We start from the raw sequence: 22713 nt of genomic DNA, 5'->3' as shown, positions 1-22713 counted from the left end.
TCTCTCTCTCTCTTTCTCTCCTCCCCCCAAACCCTTTCTCTCTACCTACCTACCTCTGTCTTCCAAGTGCTGGCATTACAGGTGTGTGCCACCAACCATCCTGCAAAAACATCTCTTGTTTTTCAAAGATTTATTATTTTTTTCTTTTTTCTTTCTTTTTTTTGGGGGGGGGGAGCTGGGGACCGAACCCAGGGCCTTGCACTTGCTAGGCAAGCGCTCTACCACTGAGCTAAATCCCCAACCCCCCCAAAGATTTATTTTTAATTGTGTGTGTGCCTCTGTGTGTGTGTGTGTCTGTGTGTGTGTGTATTTGTGCGTGTGTGTGTGTGTGTGTGTGTGTGTCTACATGTTTATGTGGGGGGATATGAACACATGACTGCAAGTGCCCAAAGAGGCCAGTAGGCATCAGATCCCCTGGACCTGGAGTTCCAGGATGAGAAGCTGCCTGATGTGTGTGCTGGGAACCGAACTATGGTTCTCTACAAGGTTAGCACATAGCTACTGAGCTGTTGCTTCAGCCCCCAAAATCTCACAGTGTTTAAAAGGCTACCATTCTGTGTTAGGCTGCCCTTGTAGCTGTCGTTGGGTGCAGGCAGGATGTGTTTGAAAGTTCACTGAGGCATGTCTTTCCTGGAGTAAAAGTTTCTAGCTGTGTCGGGAATGTGAGCTAGAGTGAGTCACGCCTTCAGTAGGTGTGGTTAGGCTTTGCAGCTCCAGGGCACGTTTCTCTGAAGGGGCCCTTGCTCAACACCGGGAAGAAGGGAAGGTCTTCTGAATGGTGGGAAGGTCTTCTGAATGGTGGGATTCATTCACAGGAAAATATCAAAACAGGCTTCCAGAAGAGACTTAACATCTCAATACAAAATGAACAATCTCAGTGGTTTAAAAAAAAAGCGCGTGTAGCTGGGCCTAGTGACCCATCCCTTTAATGCCAGCACTCAGGAGGCAGGGACAGGCAGAGCTCTGAGTTTGAGGCCAGCCTGATCTACGGAATGAATTCTGGGGGTAGCCAGGGCTACAGAGAAATCCTGTCTTGAAAACAACAACAACGTGTTTGGGTGAGTTGTGTGTATGGCCACTTATACACGTGTTCAGGTACATGTGGGGGCCTGAGGCTGACATCAGGAGTCTTCCTCCACCCCTGTCCTCCTCAGTGATTGGGGGCAAAGTCTCTTCCACCGGTTCTAGTCTAGCTAGCTCGCTTGCTGTGGAGATCCTGTGTTTGCTTTCTAAGTGAGCGCTGGATTAGAGATAGGTCTCCACCCTCCACCCCACCCCCAACACTTACACTGGTGCTGGGGACCCGAACTCTGCTCCTCAAGCTTACATTAATACATTATGTACCAAACTATCTCCCTAGACATTAACAGTATCTGGGCTCTGCACCATTGACTTAGGCTGAGTTAGGCTCCTCTAACTCTGTCTCTGAAAAGACAGAATTTTGCTTCAAGGTGAGCAAACAGAAGACATTAGCAGAAGTCTTGGATCTTTCCTGATAATAGAGGTAGGGCCTCTATTACGTAAAAGGAGGGCTCATGCAGTCAGCTTGGTGGGATGGGGGTCCCTAAGCAAACGGAGGAAACGAGAGCATCATGGGGGTGGAGTAGAGAGACCAGGGAGCAGAGGGCGCAGTCCACTTTAGACGCTGAGTGTGTAACTTACAGCAAGTTGTGTCCACTCAGCTCTGTGATCCCAATCAACAAACTCTCTGGCTCCCAGCAGCTTCCCTTGCACAAGGGGCAGGCATCCCATGCAATTTAAAAGCAAATCTGCTGTTGACAGTCTGGCTGTCAGGGAGAGCTGGGGTGGGATGGACACAGCAGTCCAGACTGATGTGTTTAGAGAAAGATAAAGAGAGGGGGGATATGTTCTATGGAGGTGTGGTGAGGTGTGGGGGGGCCTTCCAGGGCCCACGTTGAAGCAACCCTTTCCCTGGAGGGACCAGCCACAAGATGGTATGGTATAGAATAGAGTTTATTCAGGGCATGGGGGAGGGGAGTCAGGAGGGTAGTAGAGAAAGAGAGAGAGAGAGAGAGAGAGAGAGAGAGAGAGAGAGAGAGAGAGAGAAGCCATGGAGAAAGAGGAGGAAGGGAATAGGGAGAGAGTGGAGGTAGGAGGGTAAAAGCAAGAGAGAACAAGAAGAGGGGGCAAGCATCCCCTTTTATAGTGTCAGTTATACCTAACTGTTGCCAGGTAACTGTAGGGCGGAGCTTAGACAGAATGCTAACAGAGCCAGGATAGGAGGATTGAGAAACTGACAGGCCAGAGAGAAAGAACCCACCCTCACCTCAGGGGTAGATGTTCCACCTGGCCTCCCATGATCGTGATAAAGATAAAGGAGAGGCAGAGAGGACCACTCGGAGCCCTAGGCATACCTCAGGGAACATCTCTGTCTCTGCTCTTAAGGAGCAGATCACCACAGCATAAGAAAAGCACCAGGCTTGTGCTTCCTACCAACTCTTGGCAGGCACCACCTAGGGCAGTGGTTCCCAACCTTCCCAATGCTGTGACCCTTAACACAATTCCTCATGCTGGGGTGACCCTCCCCCAACCATAAAATCACCTCTGTTGCTACTTCATAACTGTAATTTTGCTAGTGTGATGAATCGTAATGTCAACATCTTTGTTTTCCAGTGGTCTCACAAGCCACCGTGTGAGAACCACTGACTTAAGAGATGGAGCCAAATTTCCTTTTTTATTGTGTGATCTTGGGACAGTACTGTATCCGTCCCCTCTTCATCCACCATTTAAGGGAGAAGCTACTTTGCTGGACAGAGATGAATGCTAGGAGAAATTCTGGGTCTAGGGGTTTATGATAACCTGGGCAGCATAACAAAGCTGGCAGAGGGGAGGGGAGGGGAAAGGAAAGGAGAGAGGGCGTGGCTACTGTCCCTTTCGTCTCTGAGATCCCTTAGTAAAGAGAATATATGTGATGCCCTCCAGCTCTGATTTCTTCTCTGGACAGGTCTCCCCACTGGGAGCCTCTTTGATTGCCATCATAAATCCGCCTAAAACACATGCCATAGAAAACTAGCACAGCCTTTTAGGTTGAACAGACCAACATGTACATCCCTGGCTCCCTGGGCTCCTCCCTCTTGTAAGAGGGAGTCATAATGGTACCCATGGTATCCATGTTGCCTGGCTCAAGAAAGAATTCACTGACGTGGGAAAGCAAGGTGCTCTGAGGGGGCCTGGTGGGCTGGGCGCATGCCCAGTCGCTGAGGCTGTGGGATACCAACAGTTTCACCTCCGATATATGCATGTTATATGTTATATGTATGTGTATGTGTGTAAACACACACTGATAATCAGACAAGTCTGGAAGCTCAGGAGTCCAAGCTGAACACGTCCAGTCTTGGCCACCTCCTCTTGATGTCCTGTCACAGCGGGAGAGAGAACTCGTTGGTGTCTTCTAAGGGAGCCATGAGGGGCTACCTTCCATTCTCCCATCCCAAGAGGCCTCTCCTCTGTACTCCATGGCAACACTGGTTAGGGCTTCGACAAGGGAAGCAGGGAGGAGTGTACACATTCAGGCAATGTATATAGCCAAGAGCTTGCTGTGCTGGACCCCGCCGGTCACTCTACCACGACCACAACACAACCAAGTTTGTCCTTGCAAAATTCTCATTCGAGTTAAATAACAGAAAGGTATGCTTCGGCCACAGAGCGGCGGGGAGAAAGGTAAAGTTGCACAAACCGGCAGAGAGAGCGAGAGGTGGAAGATGGAGATTTGGGAGGGTGTCAGGGAAGGTTTCTGACATGGTTGAGCAGGGGGAGCCAAGAATCTGGTACCTAAGGACAGCACATTAGGATAAAGATGTTAATTGGCTTCATTTTGGGCTCTAGCAACAGATTCACGTATTCATAGTGCGTTCATAAGCTGGAGAGATGGTGCGGCAGTTAAGAGCGTGCACCGCTCTTGCGAGGAATCTGGTCCCAGGAGCTCACAAACACCTGTAGCTCTCGCTCCCGGGAATCCGATGCCTTTCACCAAACATGTGCACACACACACACACCCAAGGGCACCAGCACACACACGCACATACCCACATACATACACATACCTTTTTTAAACATTAAGAAAACTTATAAAAGGGGTTGGGGATTTAGCTCAGTGGTAGAGCGCTTGCCTAGCAAACGCAAGGCCCTGGGTTCGGTCCCCAGCTCCGAAAAAAAGAAAAAGAAAAAAAAAAAAGAAAAGAAAACTTATAAAAATGAATCAAGCGTTCAGGAGGCTGGAGTTGGAGCTTGATGGGTAGGGTCTTTTTTGCCTAGCATATACCAAGCCCCGGGTTTGAACCCCAGCACTACACACATCTACTCACCCCAGATAGAGAGCCTATAACCGACCCAAGTACAGACACCACTGAAGTCCAACTTAGTGAACCGATGCATTTTTTGGACTTCCCTACAGGAATATGAGGGAGGGGTTACTTAGAGAAATGACTCAGACAGCTGCATCGCCAAGGTCCAACCCGGGATGAGTGACAGCTCACAAACTGGGAACCTGGAGCACAGGGCACAGTCTGCAGGCAGCTCAACAGGCTGGGGAGAGTCCTTTCCAGGTGCCTCAGTTGGTCTAAACCTCTTCCAGGTAGTTCCATTTGTCTGAGAGTGACTCCCAGCAGTCTTTGCTCCTTACTTTTTTTGTGAGGGAGTGGGTGAAGGGGGAGGTGTCTAATGAATGGCATTGGATTCCCGGGAACTGGAGCTACAGGTGTTTGTGAGCTCCTGGGACCGGATTCCTCGCAAGAGCGGTGCACGCTCTTAACCGCTGCGCCATCTCTCCAGCTATGAATGCACTATGAATACGTGAATCTGTTGTTAGAACTCAAAATGAAGCCAATTAACATGAATCTGATCAGTTTCAGGGACTTCCTGAAGCTATTCTGAGTTGTTTGCTTGATGTCTTAAGGAGCTTCCCAGGAGTACTGGAATGTTTCAGTCTGGGAGGAAACCCCACTACAGGAGCAGAGGCAGAGGGGTAAGGTTCTAGGTCACCCTCAGCTATGTATCTGATTTGAGGCTAGCCTGGCCTACAACAGACCTCAGATTGGAAAGAGAGAGAGAGATCTTTTCTGTCACTTTCCTGTGAGAAGCTTGCCCCTCAACCCTTGGAACTCAAGCTTGGTGTGACTCACGTGTAGCAGGAAAGCATCAGACCTGAGTCAGGGACAGGTCAGGGAGTGGTGGGGTGCAGAAGGTCAGTGAAGGCTGGAGAGGCATGTAGGCTAGAGAAGTATTTCTTTTCTAAAAGACAGATTGTTTTATTGTTTGTGTATGAGTGTGCATGCAGGCATGTACATTCATGCCTCTCTCTCTCTCTCTCTCTCTCTCTCTCTCTCTCTCTGAGTGTTTGTGTGTGTATGTGTGTGTGTGTGTGTGTGTGTGTGTATGTGTAAGCATGCCACAGAGAGTGTGTCAGAGGGTGTGTGGAGGTTGGGGTCAGAGAACAGCTTACGGAGTCTGTTCTCCCTTCCACCAGGAAATCCAGGGAGTACAGTCATCAGGCCTGTATGACACTAAAAGCACTGTAGGACAAGTGCTTTTAGTGGCTGAGACATCTTACCAGCCATAGAGGTGCTTCAAGTAAGTCATTTCAGCATAGGATCAGGAACCTAGCTAAGAGCCAGCTCTGGCTCATGGATATACATACATGCATGCATGCATGCATACATACATACATACATACATGCATGCATGCATGCATACATACATACATACATACATGCATGCATGCATGCACATATACAACGTGCACAGATGCAGTAGCAAAATGAAAGGGAAGAGACACTAATGTCAAAGCAGTCGGTGCCCACTGCACTCTACAGTGTTTCCCACTGTATACACCAGCCCTTCCTCCCTGATGTAGGAACCTGTCACCATCTAACCGCCCAGGGCCAGCCCTAGCCTCGGCGGGAAACATGCTGGCCTTCCTCCCAGCCGACTTACAGCTATGGCCTCCTGCTGGAGGTCTAGTGGCAGCCATCAGTTCTGGACCAGGGATTCGTGTGTTCTCAAAAGCTGTGAGCAACACAATAAACATACTCACTCCCAGTGTGCGAATGCAGATCGTGAAGGAACGGGAGCATCCAAGAGGACGTGGGCTCTGGCAAGAGCTGTGCGTTCAGTGACTTATAGTTTCCAGATCCAATAGGCACTTGAGGGAAAAATATACCACAGAATCCTGATGAACGCTCAGACTCGTACATGGGAAGTGTGACAGACAAGAACTGAGCTGACTTGACAGATGACTCGGTAACTTCAGGAAAATGGCTGCCTACTTTCTCTTCTCTGGCACACCAGGGGTCAGGCTGTAGTCCAGGCCTGTGAGCTGCCCTGCTCTGTTCCACGAGGCTGGAGATAAAAACTCTGTCCAGGTGTCCCACTATCCCCAGAGTGACGCCCTCAAGCACAGGTTCAAACTGGCGCAATGTCCCATTCGAGTCTCAGCCCTCTGCTGGACATGGTGGAACATGCCTTTAATCCCAGCACTCAGGAAGCAACGGTGGGTGGATCTCTGTGAGTCCCAGGCCAGTCTGGGTAGATCTCTGAGTCTGAGACCAGCCTGGGCTACATAGCAAGGTCCAGGCTAGCTAGGGCTACCTCATGAGACCTGTCTCAATGAAACAAAAAAAAAAAAAAAAAAATCAAGTCTTAGACCTCAGGAAGGCAAAGAGGAAGTGGAGGGCAAGCAGCAAGCTTCCAGAACTCTGACCGTATGTTGTTTATTGCACGTATTGCACCATTCACACTCTTTGGCTTAAACTGCATAGCTGGGCTAGGGAGATGGCTCAGCTGTACAAGCACAAGCCCTGAGTTCAAATCCCAAGCACCCACTCATGTAGAAAGCTGGATGCCTCACATTTGTCTGTAGTCCTGGTGCTATTAGGGAGACAAGGGGATCATTAGAGCCTGCCGGCTGTCAGTCTAGCCCTAGCTTCACCCTCCCAAGGGGATAAAGCAGAGAGGGGCCCAGCAAGCATTCCCTATCCTCCCTTGGCCTCCCCAAATGCACGCGGGTATACACACATCTCACAGGCATAGACCCAAGCCAGCAAAACGGTAGCACTACAAGATGTTCCAAGGGAGGCTTCTAGATGGATAGCTCTGTCTTGCTAAACTCAAGTGGGGAACAATTAGCAGCCTCTGTCACCAGGTCCCCATAAGGACCTGTACACACTCCTCTTTCCATACATAAAGCATCCGCCTACCGCCTGGCTGAGGGAAGTCCTTGAGGGCAGAGTCCCACTGCCCCATGGCTCGTGTCTCCTCTAGTCCAGTTGTAGCTCTGCTGATCCGGTGGTCTGTGGACTGACTAATTTCCCACCCCCACTTCCCATCCATCCCCACGGCACACAGTGTGGGGTTGTTGATGGTAATGACAGAGTCTCCCACTACCTAAAACGGGAACACCTAGTCACCAACCATGGCAGCTCATGAACCCCAAGACATAAAGGGAGAGGTTTCCTCTCCTGGCATATCTCTTGTCTGTTATCTGCTGGGGTCTCCAGCTTAGCGATCTAGGAACCTCTTCCTTGGTCATATCATCATTGGTGACACATATGCTAAGAGTGTTGGGGGCCTGGAGGGATGGCTCAGAGGTGAAGAGCATTGGCTGCTCTCATAGAGGACTCTGGTTCAGTTCCCAGCACCCACGTGGTGATTCACGACCCTCTATCACTCCAGCTCCAGGGGATCCAGCACCCTCTTCTGACCTCTGTGGGCACCAAGCACAGACACACAGTTGTTCGTACATCCTCGTAGACAAAACGTCCATACACATCAAACACAAATAAATAAAATGTAAAAGACAAAAGCATTTGGACCACACCGAGGGCTCCTCCCCATTGATGCCATTTCTTAGATCCAGATCTGAGGCTGCTTCTGTCTGTCTTCTCCCTCTGAGGCACTGGGCAAGCAATCTGCATCTTCCCGTCAGCAGTCATCAATCAAGAAAATGCCCCCACAGACAAGAAACTCACTCTCTCTCTCTCTCTCTCTCTCTCTCTCTCTCTCTCTCTCTCACACACACACACACACACACACACACACACACACACACACACACACCTTTCCCAAATGACTATCACATGTCAAGATATATAAGAGAGGCACAGGGAAGCTCTTAAAACATCCTCATCAGGGAATGGTTCTGCTATCCACACCGATGGTCTCTTCTCTCCCCTCAGGGTGCAATGTAGAAAACGCCTGCTACCCACTTGGTGTGTGTGCCGAGCGGACCGCCATCCAGAAGGCCATCTCTGAAGGCTACAAGGATTTCAGGGCTATTGCCATTGCCAGGTGAGTGGGAAGGGCAGTTATAGCAGAGTTCATCATTCCTCCAGCTAACGTCACAGGCATGCACGCATGCACACACACATAAACACACACACAAACGCACACACAAATACACACACGCATGCACACACACACACACACCTCATTCATTCATTCATTCATCAGACGCATGACTATTGTACATGGTCTTCTTGGGAGACACAGAGCCAGAGATAAGGGGATAAATAAGAAATTATAGTCTGAGCCTGGGGGCGTGGCTCAGTTTATAGGGTGCTTGCCTAGCATGCAAAGATACTGGGTTCGATCCCCAGCTTCGCATAAAAGAGGACATCGTTCCACACTCCTATAATCCCAGCACTCAGAAGATAGAGGGAGGAGGATCAGAAATAGTGAGACCGTTTCTCAGAAAGAGCAAGGGCAAGGGGAGCCGAAGCAGTGTTGCTCAGTGGGCAGAGCACTTGACGCGTGCGATTGAGGACTTGAGTTCTGACCCTGAACAAACTAGGCAGAAGACAATCATGGTGGTTTGTCCCTATGACTCCGTCACTGCGACAGTGTTGAGAGACAGATCCCCAAGCTGGCTGCCCAGTCAGTCTAGTTCAAAGAGTATACTCCAGGTTCAGTGAGAGAACACTTTTAAAAAACATAAGGTATGGGCTGGGGAGATGGCTCAGCAGTTAAGATCCCTGGCTGCTCTTGCTGAGAACCTGAGGTTCGAGTCCCAGCACTGACGTGGTAGCTTACAACCATCTGTAACTCCAGTTCCACAGGATCCAACACCCTCTTTTGGTCTCTGCAGGTATCAGACATGCACATGGTACACAGACATGCATGTAGGCAAAATACTCATATGCATAAAAGGATTGAAAATAGATATAAGGCAGAGTGACTGGGAGATGCCTGGAATTGGGAGGGGGGATGGGAGACGGAGGAACTGGGAAAGGGGATGACATTTGAAATGTAAATACATAAAATATCCAGTAAAAAAAATGCCTGAAATGGACTTCTGGCCTTTATACATGTGTGCGTACACACCTGCATGCATACATGAGCACGTGAGCACATGCACACATGAGCCCATGCACACATGGATGCATGCATACAAGCACATGCACACATGAGCACATGCACACATGAGCACATGAGCACATGAACACATGAGCCCATGCACACATGAGCCCATGCACACATGGATGCATGCATATAAGCACATGCACACATGAGCCCATGCACACATGGATGCATGCATACAAACACATGCACACACGAGCACATGCACACGAGTGTATGCACACACACAAAAGCACATACACATTCCCCACCCCCACGCCAACCCTCACACATAAGGAAAAATAACAATAATTAAAATGATTAATGGATTTGCTCAGTGGTAGTGAAACTGGAGACAGCTGAGAATTCCACCGGGTCCCGGAAGAGTCTGGAATCTTTTAGGAACTGCCATGTAGGTAAAGCCAGATTCTTGGTTTTGCTGAGGAAAAGCTTTTAAGACAAACCTCCATGAAACAGAATTAGAATTTATTTTTTTTTTATTTTTTTTTTGTTCTTTTTTTTCGGAGCTGGGACCCGAACCCAGGGCCTTGCGCTTCCTAGGCAAGCGCTCTACCACTGAGCTAAATCCCCAACCCCTATTTTTTTTTCTTTTTTCTTTTTTCTTTTTTCTTTTTTTTTTTTCGGAGCTGGGGACCGAACCCAGGGCCTTGCGCTTGCTAGGCAAGTGCTCTACCACTGAGCTAAATCCCCAACCCTGGAATTAGAATTTATTAAAAGACATTCAAAATACTTCTTAGATTTATTTTATGTGTATAGAATGTGAATAAGTGTTTTTGCATGTTTGTCATATATGTCTGTGCACCAGAGGCATACGTGGTGCCCGAGGCCAGAAGACGATATTGGTTCTCCTGGGACTGGAGTTACGGACAGCTGTGACCCAGCCTGTGGGTGCTGGGAATCAAACCTGGGTCCTCTAGCTAGGGCAACAATTGTTCTTAACCACTGAGCCGTGTCTCCTAGTCCCTTAAAAGGCATTTTAGTAGACGTTAAGCACAAAGGTTAACAGAGAGACGCACCGGAGAAGAATGAGACACACCCAAAAGCTTGGGTGTGGGCTTCTCAAAGGAAATAAACACTTTGTTATCCCAGTGGTGACTGTATGAGGGTTTTGGAAGCTTTGAGATCTTGTAGTTCAGCTGGTTTCTTTTTCTCTCCTTCCTTCCTTCCTTCCTTCCTTCCTTCCTTCCTTCCTTCTTTCCTTCCTTCTTTCCTTCCTTCTTTCCTTCCTTTCTCCCTCCCTTTCTTTTTTCTGTTGTCTTTTGTTTTGTTTTGTTTTTGAGACAAGGTCTCACTCTGTATCCCTGGTAATTCACACAGCTATGAAACTCACTATGTAGACCAGGCTGGCCTCGAACTCACGGCCATCCACCTGCCTCTGCCTCCCTTAGAGTTAAAGGTCTGCACCACACCGGCTAGTTTTTGGTGGCCTTCATTCTCAGCTGCTGAAAGGTCTCACCCAGTCTCCTGAGTGAGCACCTCCCACCCCTTTTCAGGGCCCTCTAATTGCCCCTGTCATTCTAGTCTGCCTCAGACTCCACCCTCAGGGTTAGCAGGCAGAGCAGGTAAACCCAGGGTGACTGACACAGCAGGTATGTCTCCATCTCAACAACACCAAGTATGACCCAAACCCCAGGAGGTACAAAAAAAGATGTCACACAGAAACTCATAGCCAGGGGACCTGAGAGTCATTTGGTATGGACTCCCTTGTCACCACCCATTTTTATAGACAAAACCAAAGCGAAACAAAACCCCCTGAGGCCTGTGACGCTAAGGAGCTCTCCTGGAAGTTAGTCGTAAATAAATCTGGGGTGAAACCCTGGTCTCAGAGTCATAATCCAGGGCACAGTCCACTGTGCCACGCTGTGGCAGGAGGCAGATACTGCTGCCTGCTCTTCTCAAGTGGGCCCAGAACCAGCTGTTGAGCTTTGCTAATTTCAGAAGCTAAAATCCAGATAAAGGGGCCAAAGCCGGGGTTCAAAGGCAAGCTTGGCGCAGTGACCTGGTGACAATCGTGTAAACACTACAGTTCAAGCTAACCCAACTCCAGCTAGGATCTGGCTGAACTAGCTCTCCAGTCAGTGCTCTCTGGTACCTCAGATGTGGTTGCTCTAGCTCCCATGGGCTTCTGTCAATGGGAGTGTGGTGGGGTCTTGCTGGCTCTGGACTTGTGTAGCTTCCAGACCAAAGCCTGTGTGAATGGACTCTTACTGGTTTAGACCCCAGCAATGTCATGCTTTTGTGGTGAGTTGCATGTGGGTACCCCTTTCGTATTGGCTAAGAGAGAAGTAATCTTGGCAAATTACTGGTTAGGAAATTGACACAGAACACAGTGGAACCCAGCCAGCAGAGCCGGCTAACTGAGCATTGGTATTTGGCAGTGTGGGACACAGACTCTAGAGGATCCTCTCTTCCTGTGAATGGGTTTGAAACCTGGTAAAGAGGCAGAGGCTTACAGAAAGCCTGACATAGTCAGCGCAACAGGAAGGGACATCGTGGCTTTTCCAAGACCCCATGTTTTGCCCCAGACTGGCCTCCAGGGGGTCCCGAGGACCCGAGGGTCATGTTGGAGTGACCGGAGCCAGGTGTGCCCTTAGGAAGCAAGGCTTCGGTTCGAGGCTTTCTCAGGAGCCAAGGGCTATCCTGGTTCCTTTAGGTTTTCAAAGAATAAACGAGGCTATGCAAAAGAGCCCAGAGCAGGATGTATGATGCTCTTACGAAGAAATGGGGAGAAATAACTCAGTTTCAAGGCTGGTCCAAGAAAGTAAGGATGTTCTGGGGGAAAGAAGGTCAAAGCCAGCAGATAGGTGCTGTAGCCTGCTGGCTCCATTAGCATTTGAAGGGCTCTCTCTCTTTCCGATCGCCTGCCTCTAAACTCGACCAGTTGGGTCTTGCAACGATCATCAGACCTCCGCAAACACATGCAGTTTCCAGCACCCAACTGGTCTACTCTGGATTTTTAGCCCATAACCGAATCCCCCAGCCAGCAATGCAGTCTCGTGATTTATTTGTTTATTTATTTATTTTTTTGGTTCTTTTTTTTTGGAGCTGGGGACCGAACCCAGGGCCTTGCGCTTCCTAGGCAAGCGCTCTGCCACTGAGCTAAATCCCCAACCCCAGTCTCGTGATTTATTAATCAGAGAGCTTGGATTTAGAGGAGGAATGCCGCCAGCTCTTATTGGCACACACCAAGGCTTGCAGTCGAGTCCCCTCTCTGGGGTCACAAAGGGTGGAGCTGCTGTTGGCAGAGCCAGGTGAGGCTCAGGGGCCCCACTGGACTCCTAGCCTCGGTCCTCGGACTCAGTAGGTTTTTAGCTCACCAAGCTAAGCATGACTTCAGTGTGTGGCCGAGGTCTGCACAAACCCTTGATCTCCAGGGGGAAAAAGGTAGCCCGGGAAGGAGAATCAGGAAAACATGGGAGACGTGTCTAGATGCAGCCAGCTCACTCTAGCCATGTATGTTAAGGGACAGGTGAGAGTCCCAGCTCCAGGGTCACCGGGGCCTGCCCTACTGTCCACCTAAGGTGCTTAGAAGTCTCTAAACCTAGCTATTTTATTATTTTTAAGACTAGGTCTCATGTAAGCCTGGCTGGCCTAGAACTTACTTTGTAACCAAGGCTGTGTCCCTGAAACTCTGATCTTCCTGCCTTCACCTCTTGAGTACCGAGACTGCAGATCTGCGCCATTACACCGTGCACTTTGGGTGGTGCCGTGGCTCCAACCCCTGGCCTCTGTGCACCACAGTCGCTCTATGCGTCGTCCAGCGACACCCCCAGCCCTCAGCCTGGCTTTTTTTTTTTTTTTTTTTTCCGGAGCTGGGGACCGAACCCAGGGCCTTGCGCTTGCTAGGCAAGCGCTCTACCACTGAGCTAAATCCCCAACCCCTCAGCCTGGCTTTTTAAGCTGGGGAATTCTTGAGAGGAGCAGGATCAGGCTGTTGGCCGGCCACATGGATTGTCTTCTGTGAACTCTCTAGCACACAGTGTGTCTGTCACCAAGGAGAACCACGGTTTGTGGAGTGATCATTCTTACTTCTGCCAGACACAAGAAAAGCAAAGGCAGAGTTCGTGGGTTCTGAGTTCAAATCCTGGTTCTGCCCCCTGATTGGCTCCGTGACCCTGAGTAAGTTGCTTCTTTCGTGATCTCTATCATGTAGTAAGAGCCTGCACACGGGTTCCACAGCTGGTTGTCTAGCTCCTCCTTTGAAGAGCCTAGCACGTGGTACTGCAGTGCAGCGTAAGTGAGCTACTTAGCCCAGTTTAGAACATTGGGTGGTGGGAACTGAGGCTGAATTCAGCTTCCTGCTAAGATGTGGCATTGGTCCCCTGGTGACTCCTGACTCAGGCCATCTTATCCAAGACGGGAAATGACAGGGACAGGTAGATCACATAGGGTCTCACCGGCTGTGGAAAGGAGGCTGAGTTCCCTTGGTGACACTTCAGCAGTCCTGCCCAGACTGCTTTTATTAGAGCATTTCCCTGCTGCGATGTCCCTCTGTCAGGTGGTGGAGACCCTGAGGGCAGCAGCACTCTGGGAGGTCTCTGTTGCTCCCTTTCCATGCCTGCCTGTCTTAGAGCAGGCCCTGGACCAACACTGGTAGAAAGGAACGGAACATATGATGTTCTAAGCTTGTAACGCCAGTCACCCAGAAACTCCAGGGTTTACTTGGCTCCCAGAGTGTTCTGCAGAGGGGCCCCCATTCCCTCATGTTCCCGTAGGGTTTCTCCTGAAGCAGGAAGTCTTCTCAGGAACACCCCACTTTTTCCTGGAGCAAAAAACCAGTTTTTGATTTGCCAGGCAATGGTGGCCCATACCTTTAATCCCAGCACTCAGGAGGCAGAGGCAGGTGGATCTCTGTGAGTTTGAGGCCAGCCTGGTCTACAGAGTGAGATCCAGGAAAACCAAGGCTGCACAGAGAAACCCTGTCTTGAAGGGGGTGGGGAGGGAGTAAAACAGAAACATTCTTTGATTGGATCTTCGGATATAAGTCAGTTATCATGGAATCTAAAAAAATAGCTCCTGGCCGCTCTGTCCAATCATTAACATCCTCTACTTGGTCCACTGCTGGCTGGTTAGTTGGCCCCTTCCTCTCTTTAGTCTACAAAGACCTGACCATGGTGAATTTGTGTGTCTTGTTCCTTGTAGTACCCCCCAGCACCCGTAGTAGTTCCTAGTGCCAGGCATGTAGTAAGTACTCAATCAACATTAGTCCTCTGAAATGATCCAGCGTCTGCAGAATGCTTTGCAGGAGCTCAGCGTGCTAGGCACACGGTACACAGCCTAACAGCTGCTGTCAGCACATAGCAATATTAATTATAACCAGCATAGAGCACACCGTATGTAGTAAAACAGTGTGGGGCCAAGTACTAACATATGGCAGAGGGTCGCACACAGAAGATGTGTGGGAATTAGCCCAGGCAATAAAAATATAGCACTCTGAGGCTTATAAAAATCCCTGGGGCCGGGATTTAGCTCAGTTGAGAGAATGCCTACTGAGCATTCGTGAAGCTCTGGGATCCACCCCCACCACTGCATAAAACATGGCGGTGCAGGCCTGTAATACAGGGACTCGGGAGATGGAAGCCGGAGGTTCATGAGGTCAAGGTTATCCTCGGCTACGTGGCAAGTTGGAGAGGCCAGCTTGGGCTACATGGACTTTGCCTCAAAAATAACGCCTATACATCCTTGGGACGTGCTATGTCATTTTGTTTAAACCCTGTCAAGTAGATGACAGTGAAGCACGTGTGACAGACAAAGGAACAACCCGGGCTGTCTTAAGGTGACTCAGAGCCACACGGTAAGCAATAGAGGAAGTCGGCCAAAACCCCATGCCCTCTTAGAGCAGTCCCCAAGCTGTGGGCCCAGAAGGGTAGGGATTATGGCAACAGCTAACCAAGGCTCCTACAGCCAAATCTGGGTTCTCTTTGTCCCTTGGCTGAACCAGACAACTGCCCAAAGGTGCCTGAACTCTTGAGAGTGACCTGGCTGAAAGTGAGGTCTTCCTTGCTCTGTTTCTGGCAGAAGCCAGGTGCCCATCCTTCTCTCTGATGTATGTACATGGCATTCGTCCATGCCCAGAGACTTCCAGACTCGCCTTCCTTTTTCTTCCATCCCCCTTCCTTTCTTCCTTTTTACCAACATTTTTATATATGGGGTGTGTGTGTATGTGTGTGTGTGTGTGTGTGTGTATGTGTGTGTGTGTGTGTGTGTATGTGTGTGTGTGTATGTGTGTGTGTGTGTGTGTGTCCAAGGAGGGCAGAAGGCTTCAGCTCATCTAGAGCCAGAGTTGCCGATGTCTGCAAGCCACTGTATGGGAGCTCAGTTCTCCTGGAAGAGCAGAAAGTGTTCTTAACCATGATGCCATCTCTCCACCTTCCCCTATATTTATTTGTCTAAAACACAAAACACCCCCCCCAAGACTTCAGGACAGCCCGTCTTTTATTTATCTCACCAAACCTAAGACCTCACCAATAAAATGGCTATCCTGATTCCCTACTTGTTCAATGCCTGGCCAGTAGTTTTTCCCTAAGTGGAGGTGCATGACTCTATTGTTGTTCTAGGGCCCAGCTGATGCCACCTTCTGTGTGAGACATTGTCTCACTCCAGTGGCCGGCTTATTGCTCCTTTGCAGTGAATTCTTGTGGCTTCTGTGTCATGCCTCCTGGGCCCAGCCATCCTGTGAAGGCCAGAGACAAGCTCTCCTTCACCCCTGTCTCCTGGAGCGTGGAGGACAGACAGCTAAGTGCCCCTTAAACATTTATGAGCGCACTGATGAGGTAGCGTTACCACTGTGGCTTTGATTTCGGAAGTGTGGCCAGCCGCCAAGCCATGTCGCTTTCCCAGCCTCCAGGACACAATGATTCTGGGAACCCGGAACTGTCTGATGGAAATGTGACCTGATTTGCAACAGGACAGGGACTCAGTGCGTGGATTTCAGCCATCGGCCAAGAGCCCTGTGGCAGGCAGACTGCTCTCATTTGACTCTTTGTTTCCCCAGTGACTTGCAAGAAGAGTTCATCTCTCCCTGCGGAGCCTGCCGACAAGTCATGAGAGAGGTGAGAGCCTGGTTCCTTCCTGGAAAGCATCCCTGAGGTCTCTTAGGGGCCACAGCAGACTGACTGCCAATGGGGACAGTTACTGTCTGAGCTCTATACTCTGCTGGTTGACTCCTAGGATCTTCCCGGGTTCACGTGAGTCCCTCTTTCGACCTACATGGTTACTGTCTGTTCTCAATGCCAGGTACGGAGCCAGCTCTGGGGACCAGCGAGGCTTGCCCTCACTGAGCTTCAAGCAGCTGTGAGAAAATCCAGGAAGAGAATTCAGGGGACAGAGGTGCAGCAGGGGGCTGAGAACGATAGACTCCAGCCCCCAGGCCAATCCCAGTGTGTCTCTTGAGTGTACATAAGTCTGATGGGGGAAGGGCTATTCCCCGTCCCTGCTGGATTATCAGCAACCACTCCTGCCAGCGACAGGAAGACCACACGGCCTGGGAAACCCAAAATACTTCCTATTTGGCCCTTTTCAGCAAAAGCTTTGCCAGCTCCTGCTCCAGGTGGCTCTCTTTGAAGGTGACATTCTAGTAGAACCATAAATCACAAAAGGCAACAAGACAGAGTGCTCTATATAGAAGGCCCAGCGAGCTCCACACTGACCTTGATGTTCACTGTATGAACAATGGAAAGTCAAAGGGCAGTAGACAGAGGAGCAGTGCGATATAGGATCACAGGCAGAGGCTGGGGCTCGGTCACGTGGCCATACCAGCCAGAGAACCGAGAGCATGTTCATTCCAGAATAAAGGGAACTGAGTTAAGCACCCAAAAATGATGAAAATGACAAGTCTTACGTAACCAGTATTTTACTACTGTTTTCAGAAAGTCGAGGAAAGCCAGGAACGGTGGCACGGTAGCACGGTAGCACGGTAGCTTACCCCTGTAATCACAGAACTCAGGAGTTGGTGGGGGGTTTCCTGTAAGTCTGGAGAAGCCAGCCTGGGCTCTGTAGCAAGTTCCAGGACAGCTGAGGCTGTGCAGGGAGATCCTGTCTCAAAACAAACAAAAACAACAAAATTGAAAAATGAGAGGGAGGGGCTGGGGATTTAGCTCAGTGGTAGAGCGCTTACCTAGGAAGCGCAAGGCCCTGGGTTCGGTCCCCAGCTCCGAAAAAAAGAACCAAAAAAAAAAAAAAAATGATTGGGTTGGGGATTTAGCTCAGTGGTAGAGCGCTTGCCTAGCAAGCACAAGGCCCTGGGTTCGGTCCCCAGCTCCAAAAAAAGAAAAAAAAAAAAAAAAAAAAAAGAAAGAAAAATGAGAGGGAGAAGGAGAGGGAGAGAGGAGAAGGAGAGGGACAGGGAGAGGGAGAATAAAGGGGAAGCCAAGAAAGATATGAAGCAAATATTATTACTTATTTATTATCTTTAATTGTGCACGTGTGTGCACGTGCACACACACACACCACAGTGCAAGTGTGGAGGTCAGAGTACAACTTTTTTGAGTCCGTTATCTCCTACCGTGTTGGCTTCAGGGATCCAACTCAAATGACCGGGCTTGGCAGCGAGCACCGTTCCCTACTGAGACATCTTGCTGGCCCTGGCGGACTTTATAAAGTGTACGAATGGGAGGTTTGATTTTGTTAACTGTGAAAACAACAGGTTGGATTGGGACGGTGGGCTTGCTGGCTGGCTCGTTGTGCTGTGCTGGCATGAATGGACTCCAGGGCCTGGGGTGTGCCAGGCTCTACACTGAGCTGCATGCCAGCCCTGACCATGGGTTCTCATTCAGGCCCAGTGGACGGTTTTTGTTTTTTAGTTTAGTTTTTGTTTTGCAGGAGTGGGGTTTCTGTTTGTTTTTGTTTTTGTTTTTCCAGACAGGGTTTCTCTATATAGGCCTGGCTATCGTGGAACTCACTGTGTAGACCTGGCTGGCCTTGAACTTAGAGATCTACCTGCTTGCCACCACACCCAGCCCAGTGGGAGCTTTTGATGTTAACAACGCCGCACACTGGGGGATGTCGGGAGGAGGATGCCAAAGAAGCTCATGGCCTCTATCGTGTGTCCCAAAATGAAAGCCAATCACGTCCCCAAGCACGGCCCTTGAGCTGCAGCTTGCTAGGAGAATGCTCAGAATCTGGCAGAATTCTCAGAATGAGAAGCAGCTGCCACCACTCCTATCTCCATGAGCGCCAAAGGAGACTGAGCAGCCCATGAGGACTGGGTGTCAGTGGCATACAAGGCTGACTCCAAACTCCCTGTCCCTCTCATCGCCTGTGTGTTCTGTATCCGTACCCTGGCCCCAAGTGTGCGAGAGAGTCTGGGGGTGGGGTGGGAGGCTTTGCCTCAAGGCTGCTTCATGATACCTGATCTGTGAGCATTCTTGCTTTGGAACTGGTGTTGCCAGACGGGGCGGCTTGGCTTGTTTGTCTGTTGACTGCTGAGCAGTTCACAGAGCCCATCTCCCAAATCAAGATAGAAAAGCCACCCCAGAGGCACTTAATCCACACAGCGAATTTTACCTCCACACCGGGTGTGAGGGTGGGGGTGGGGCACCAACCTGCCAGCATGGTGACAGCGCCTAAGGAAACCACCAGCGAGTACCAAGTCTCTGGCTCCCAGGGCTCCAACTTGATCCGCCTGCGTATGGACATTTTTTCCCCAGACGCTGGTGAGAGAGAACAAATAAAAAAACAAAGCTGGTGCGGGGAAGGAAGCATAAAGCCAAATGTGAGCAGTGAGTGATGAGGCCTGGGAACCAGGGACCTGGCATCTAAATCTGCCTACGCCAAGCTCGCACCCTCACCCTTGGGCACAGCTTAGCGAACACAAAATTTTCCTTGAAACCTTAATTCTGAAAAATCCCAAAGATGGATAGCATCTGGTAACAGCTCACGGACCAGGCTCGGCTGGCAGCCCACGCGTCAGTCACAATGCCTCTGTGAAATGGGCACCTACTAGGTGCAAGGGTCTCACCATCCCTGCCGGGAAGACGCTGGGTCTCTCAACTCCATCTCTATCACTGACTTAACTCCCCACCTACCCACCCCGCTGGTGGATAGGAGCTCCTATCACTAAAACACAGTGTAGATGAAGACAGCGAACCCCAGAGGACCCAGAGAGAATGTAGGAGAAAGTTCTGGAGACATGCTCATCTCTGCTGATGTGTTAGTTACTTTACTACTGCTGTGATGAGACACCAAGACCAAAGCAATTGAAGTTTATTTGGAGCTAATGGTTCAGAGGGTTGGAGTCCATAACGCAGGGACAGCAGACGAGAGACGTGCTGGCTGGAGCTGGAAGCCCACCCTGGAAGCTCACACCTGGAAGCTCACCTCTGGAAGCTCACCTCTGGAAGCTCACACCTGGAAGCTCACCTCTGGAAGCTCACCTTTGGAAGCTCACCTATGGCAGTTCGCATCTGGAAGCTCACACCTGGAAGCTCACATCTGGAAGCTCACACCTGGAAGCTCACATCTGGAAGCTCACACCTGGAAGCTCACACCTGGAAGCTCACACCTGGAAGCTCACACCTGGAAGCTCACCTCTGGAAGCTCACCTCTGGAAGCTCACATTTGGAAGCTCACCTATGGCAGTTCACATCTGGAAGCTCACACCTGGAAGCTCACATCTGGAAGCTCACACCTGGAAGCTCACATCTGGAAGCTCACACCTGGAAGCTCACATCTGGAAGCTCACACCTGGAAGCTCACACCTGGAAGCTCACACCTGGAAGCTCACCTCTGGAAGATCGCATCTGGAAGCTCACACCTGGAAGCTCACCTCTGGAAGTTCACATCTGGAAGCTCACACCTGGAAGCTCACACCTGGAAGCTCACACCTGGAAGCTCACCTCTGGAAGTTCACATCTGGAAGCTCACACCTGGAAGCTCACACCTGGAAGCTCACACCTGGAAGCTCACACCTGGAAGCTCACACCTGGAAGCTCACCTCTGGAAGCTCACCTCTGGAAGCTCACATTTGGAAGCTCACCTATGGCAGTTCACATCTGGAAGCTCACACCTGGAAGCTCACATCTGGAAGCTCACACCTGGAAGCTCACACCTGGAAGCTCACACCTGGAAGCTCACCTCTGGAAGATCGCATCTGGAAGCTCACACCTGGAAGCTCACCTCTGGAAGTTCACATCTGGAAGCTCACACCTGGAAGCTCACACCTGGAAGCTCACACCTGGAAGCTCACCTCTGGAAGCTCACCTATGGCAGTTCGCATCTGGAAGCTCACACCTGGAAGCTCACATCTGGAAGCTCACACCTGGAAGCTCACCTCTGGAAGCTCACCTCTGGAAGCTCACATTTGGAAGCTCACCTATGGCAGTTCACATCTGGAAGCTCACACCTGGAAGCTCACATCTGGAAGCTCACACCTGGAAGCTCACACCTGGAAGCTCACCTCTGGAAGATCGCATCTGGAAGCTCACACCTGGAAGCTCACCTCTGGAAGTTCACACCTGGAAGCTCACACCTGGAAGCTCACACCTGGAAGCTCACACCTGGAAGCTCACCTCTGGAAGTTCACATCTGGAAGCTCACACCTGGAAGCTCACACCTGGAAGCTCACATCTGGAAGCTCACACCTGGAAGCTCACACCTGGAACAGTGAGCAGCGAACAGAGTGTGTGCTGGAAACCATAGATTTTGAAACCCTGGAGCCCGCTTCCAGCAGCCCTTCCTCCAGCAAGTCCATACTCTCCAAGCCTCCCCAAACAGGCTTACACACCGGGAACCAAGAATTCCATCGCTTTCAAACCACCACAGCTGATTGATAGATACCAAATCTCAGTTTCTTCAATATTGAAAGAAGTGTAATGACAGCCACCACCTCCAGGGGGAGATGATGCTATAATGCTAACATAGCATGTTGTGTGTCCTGAAAGACCGGTAGGGGACAGCAGGTGTTGGTTGTCATTTCTCATTGCAGAAGCTCTGGGGCATAGACTTTTTGAAAAGATTTAATTTTTAATCATGTCTGTGCTGGATGTGCGTTTCAGACTCACGAAGGCCAGAGCATCAGATCATCTTGGAGCCAGAGTTACAGGAAATCATGAGCTTCCTCCCGGTGTAGGGGTCGGAAACGAAACTCCCCTCTTCTGTGAGAGCACTGAGTGCTCTTAACCACTGAGCCATCTCTCCAGCCCAAGGAACAGATATTTCAAAAGGTGCTAGGAAGATGGTTCCGTGCTTAAACTCTTACATGTTTAATCCTTGAGGACCAGAGTTTGGATCCCTAGAAACCCACGTATGTCAGACAGTCTAGGCAGATACCTGCAACTCCAGCCGTGGAAGGCAGAGATGGGATCCCCAGAGCAGACTGGCTGGCTGGACTAGCCAAATGGCGGAGCTCTGGATTTGATGGTTAAGTCGCTGCCTCAGCAAATAAAGTGGGAGACCCAACACTTGGGCTTCCCCATGCATGTTTGCTCATATGTGCCCCGACACATGCATACACACATGTGTATACTACACAGCATGAAAATGGAGAGAAGGTATTGTTTTTACAAAGCTCCCGGGGGCATCCTCCAAGAGAATGCTGGTAGCCCATTGGTGATAGGCCATGCACGGTGCTGTTGGCCAGTGCTTTTCCACTGAGCCCTCTCTCAGGCACTGTGAGTCAGGTACAATTATTGCTACTCCCATTTGACAGGTAAGGAAAACTGAGGCACAAAGAAAATAGTAGTCAGATTCAAACCTGTGCTTCCTCCCCGTCCCCGCTCAGTCCCACTGCCTCCCTCACACAACTTTGCTCTCTTTTCCAGTTTGGCACCAACTGGGCTGTGTACATGACCAAGCCCGATGGCACATTCGTAGTGAGGACGGTCCAGGAGCTGCTCCCGGCCTCGTTTGGGCCTGAAGACTTGCAGAAGATTCACTGAAGGTTAGAGAAGAGAATGTCCGCTGAATGTGCGAGTCCAGGTGCCCTACCTAAGGAACAGCTCTTGGAAGACTTCATAATGAAGACACCGTGACGATGCTGTCTCTGCCTGGGCCCTGGGGACACTTACCACATGGGTCCCAAATGGCTAGGCAAGGGAGACCTTGTTTCACACTCCACAGCTTCCCCTAGAGTGATGATGGAAGGTGCCACTTACCTGGGCCAAAGCCCTCACCCTCCTGGGATCTCAGAACACCCCATTCCTTCTTCTCCCGAAGGCCCTGGCATTCCAGGCTTGGTCTGCCTTCCATGGCTCCGTCGTGTGAGTCTTCAGATTATAAACACCACAGCATGTCCTGATGACGAAGAACGTGTTTTTGTTCTTAGTCCGTGTGTACAGCTCTCAGGGGCGGTTCGTCTCACGGGGCAGAATTAGCTGCTTCCTTCTGGAGGATGTGGATGCTTCC

The 22713-nt window shown here is 50.2% G+C and overlaps 1 protein-coding gene across 2 annotated transcripts in view; it reads left to right on the top strand.

The window, feature by feature from the left end:
- Cda (cytidine deaminase) overlaps positions 1–22713 on the top strand; it is a 27631-nt gene extending 4918 nt beyond the window's left edge. Inside the window, exons 1-4 of one of the 2 annotated variants that reach the window (XM_087550115.1) lie at positions 3156–3681; positions 8193–8304; positions 16367–16424; positions 22131–22613. In XM_087550115.1, the coding sequence (XP_087406241.1) occupies positions 3651–3681; positions 8193–8304; positions 16367–16424; positions 22131–22247 (318 nt within the window). In that variant the 5' untranslated portion in view covers positions 3156–3650 and the 3' untranslated portion in view covers positions 22248–22613. 2 annotated transcript variants of the gene reach the window in all.

Source organism: Rattus norvegicus, chromosome 5 (assembly GCF_021556685.1).
Source record: "Rattus norvegicus strain SHRSP/BbbUtx chromosome 5, alternate assembly SHRSP_T2T, whole genome shotgun sequence".
Taxonomy (NCBI): Eukaryota; Metazoa; Chordata; class Mammalia; order Rodentia; family Muridae; genus Rattus; species Rattus norvegicus.
Note: the sequence above shows the minus strand (reverse complement) of the source record. Positions and strands in the feature narration are given on the sequence as shown.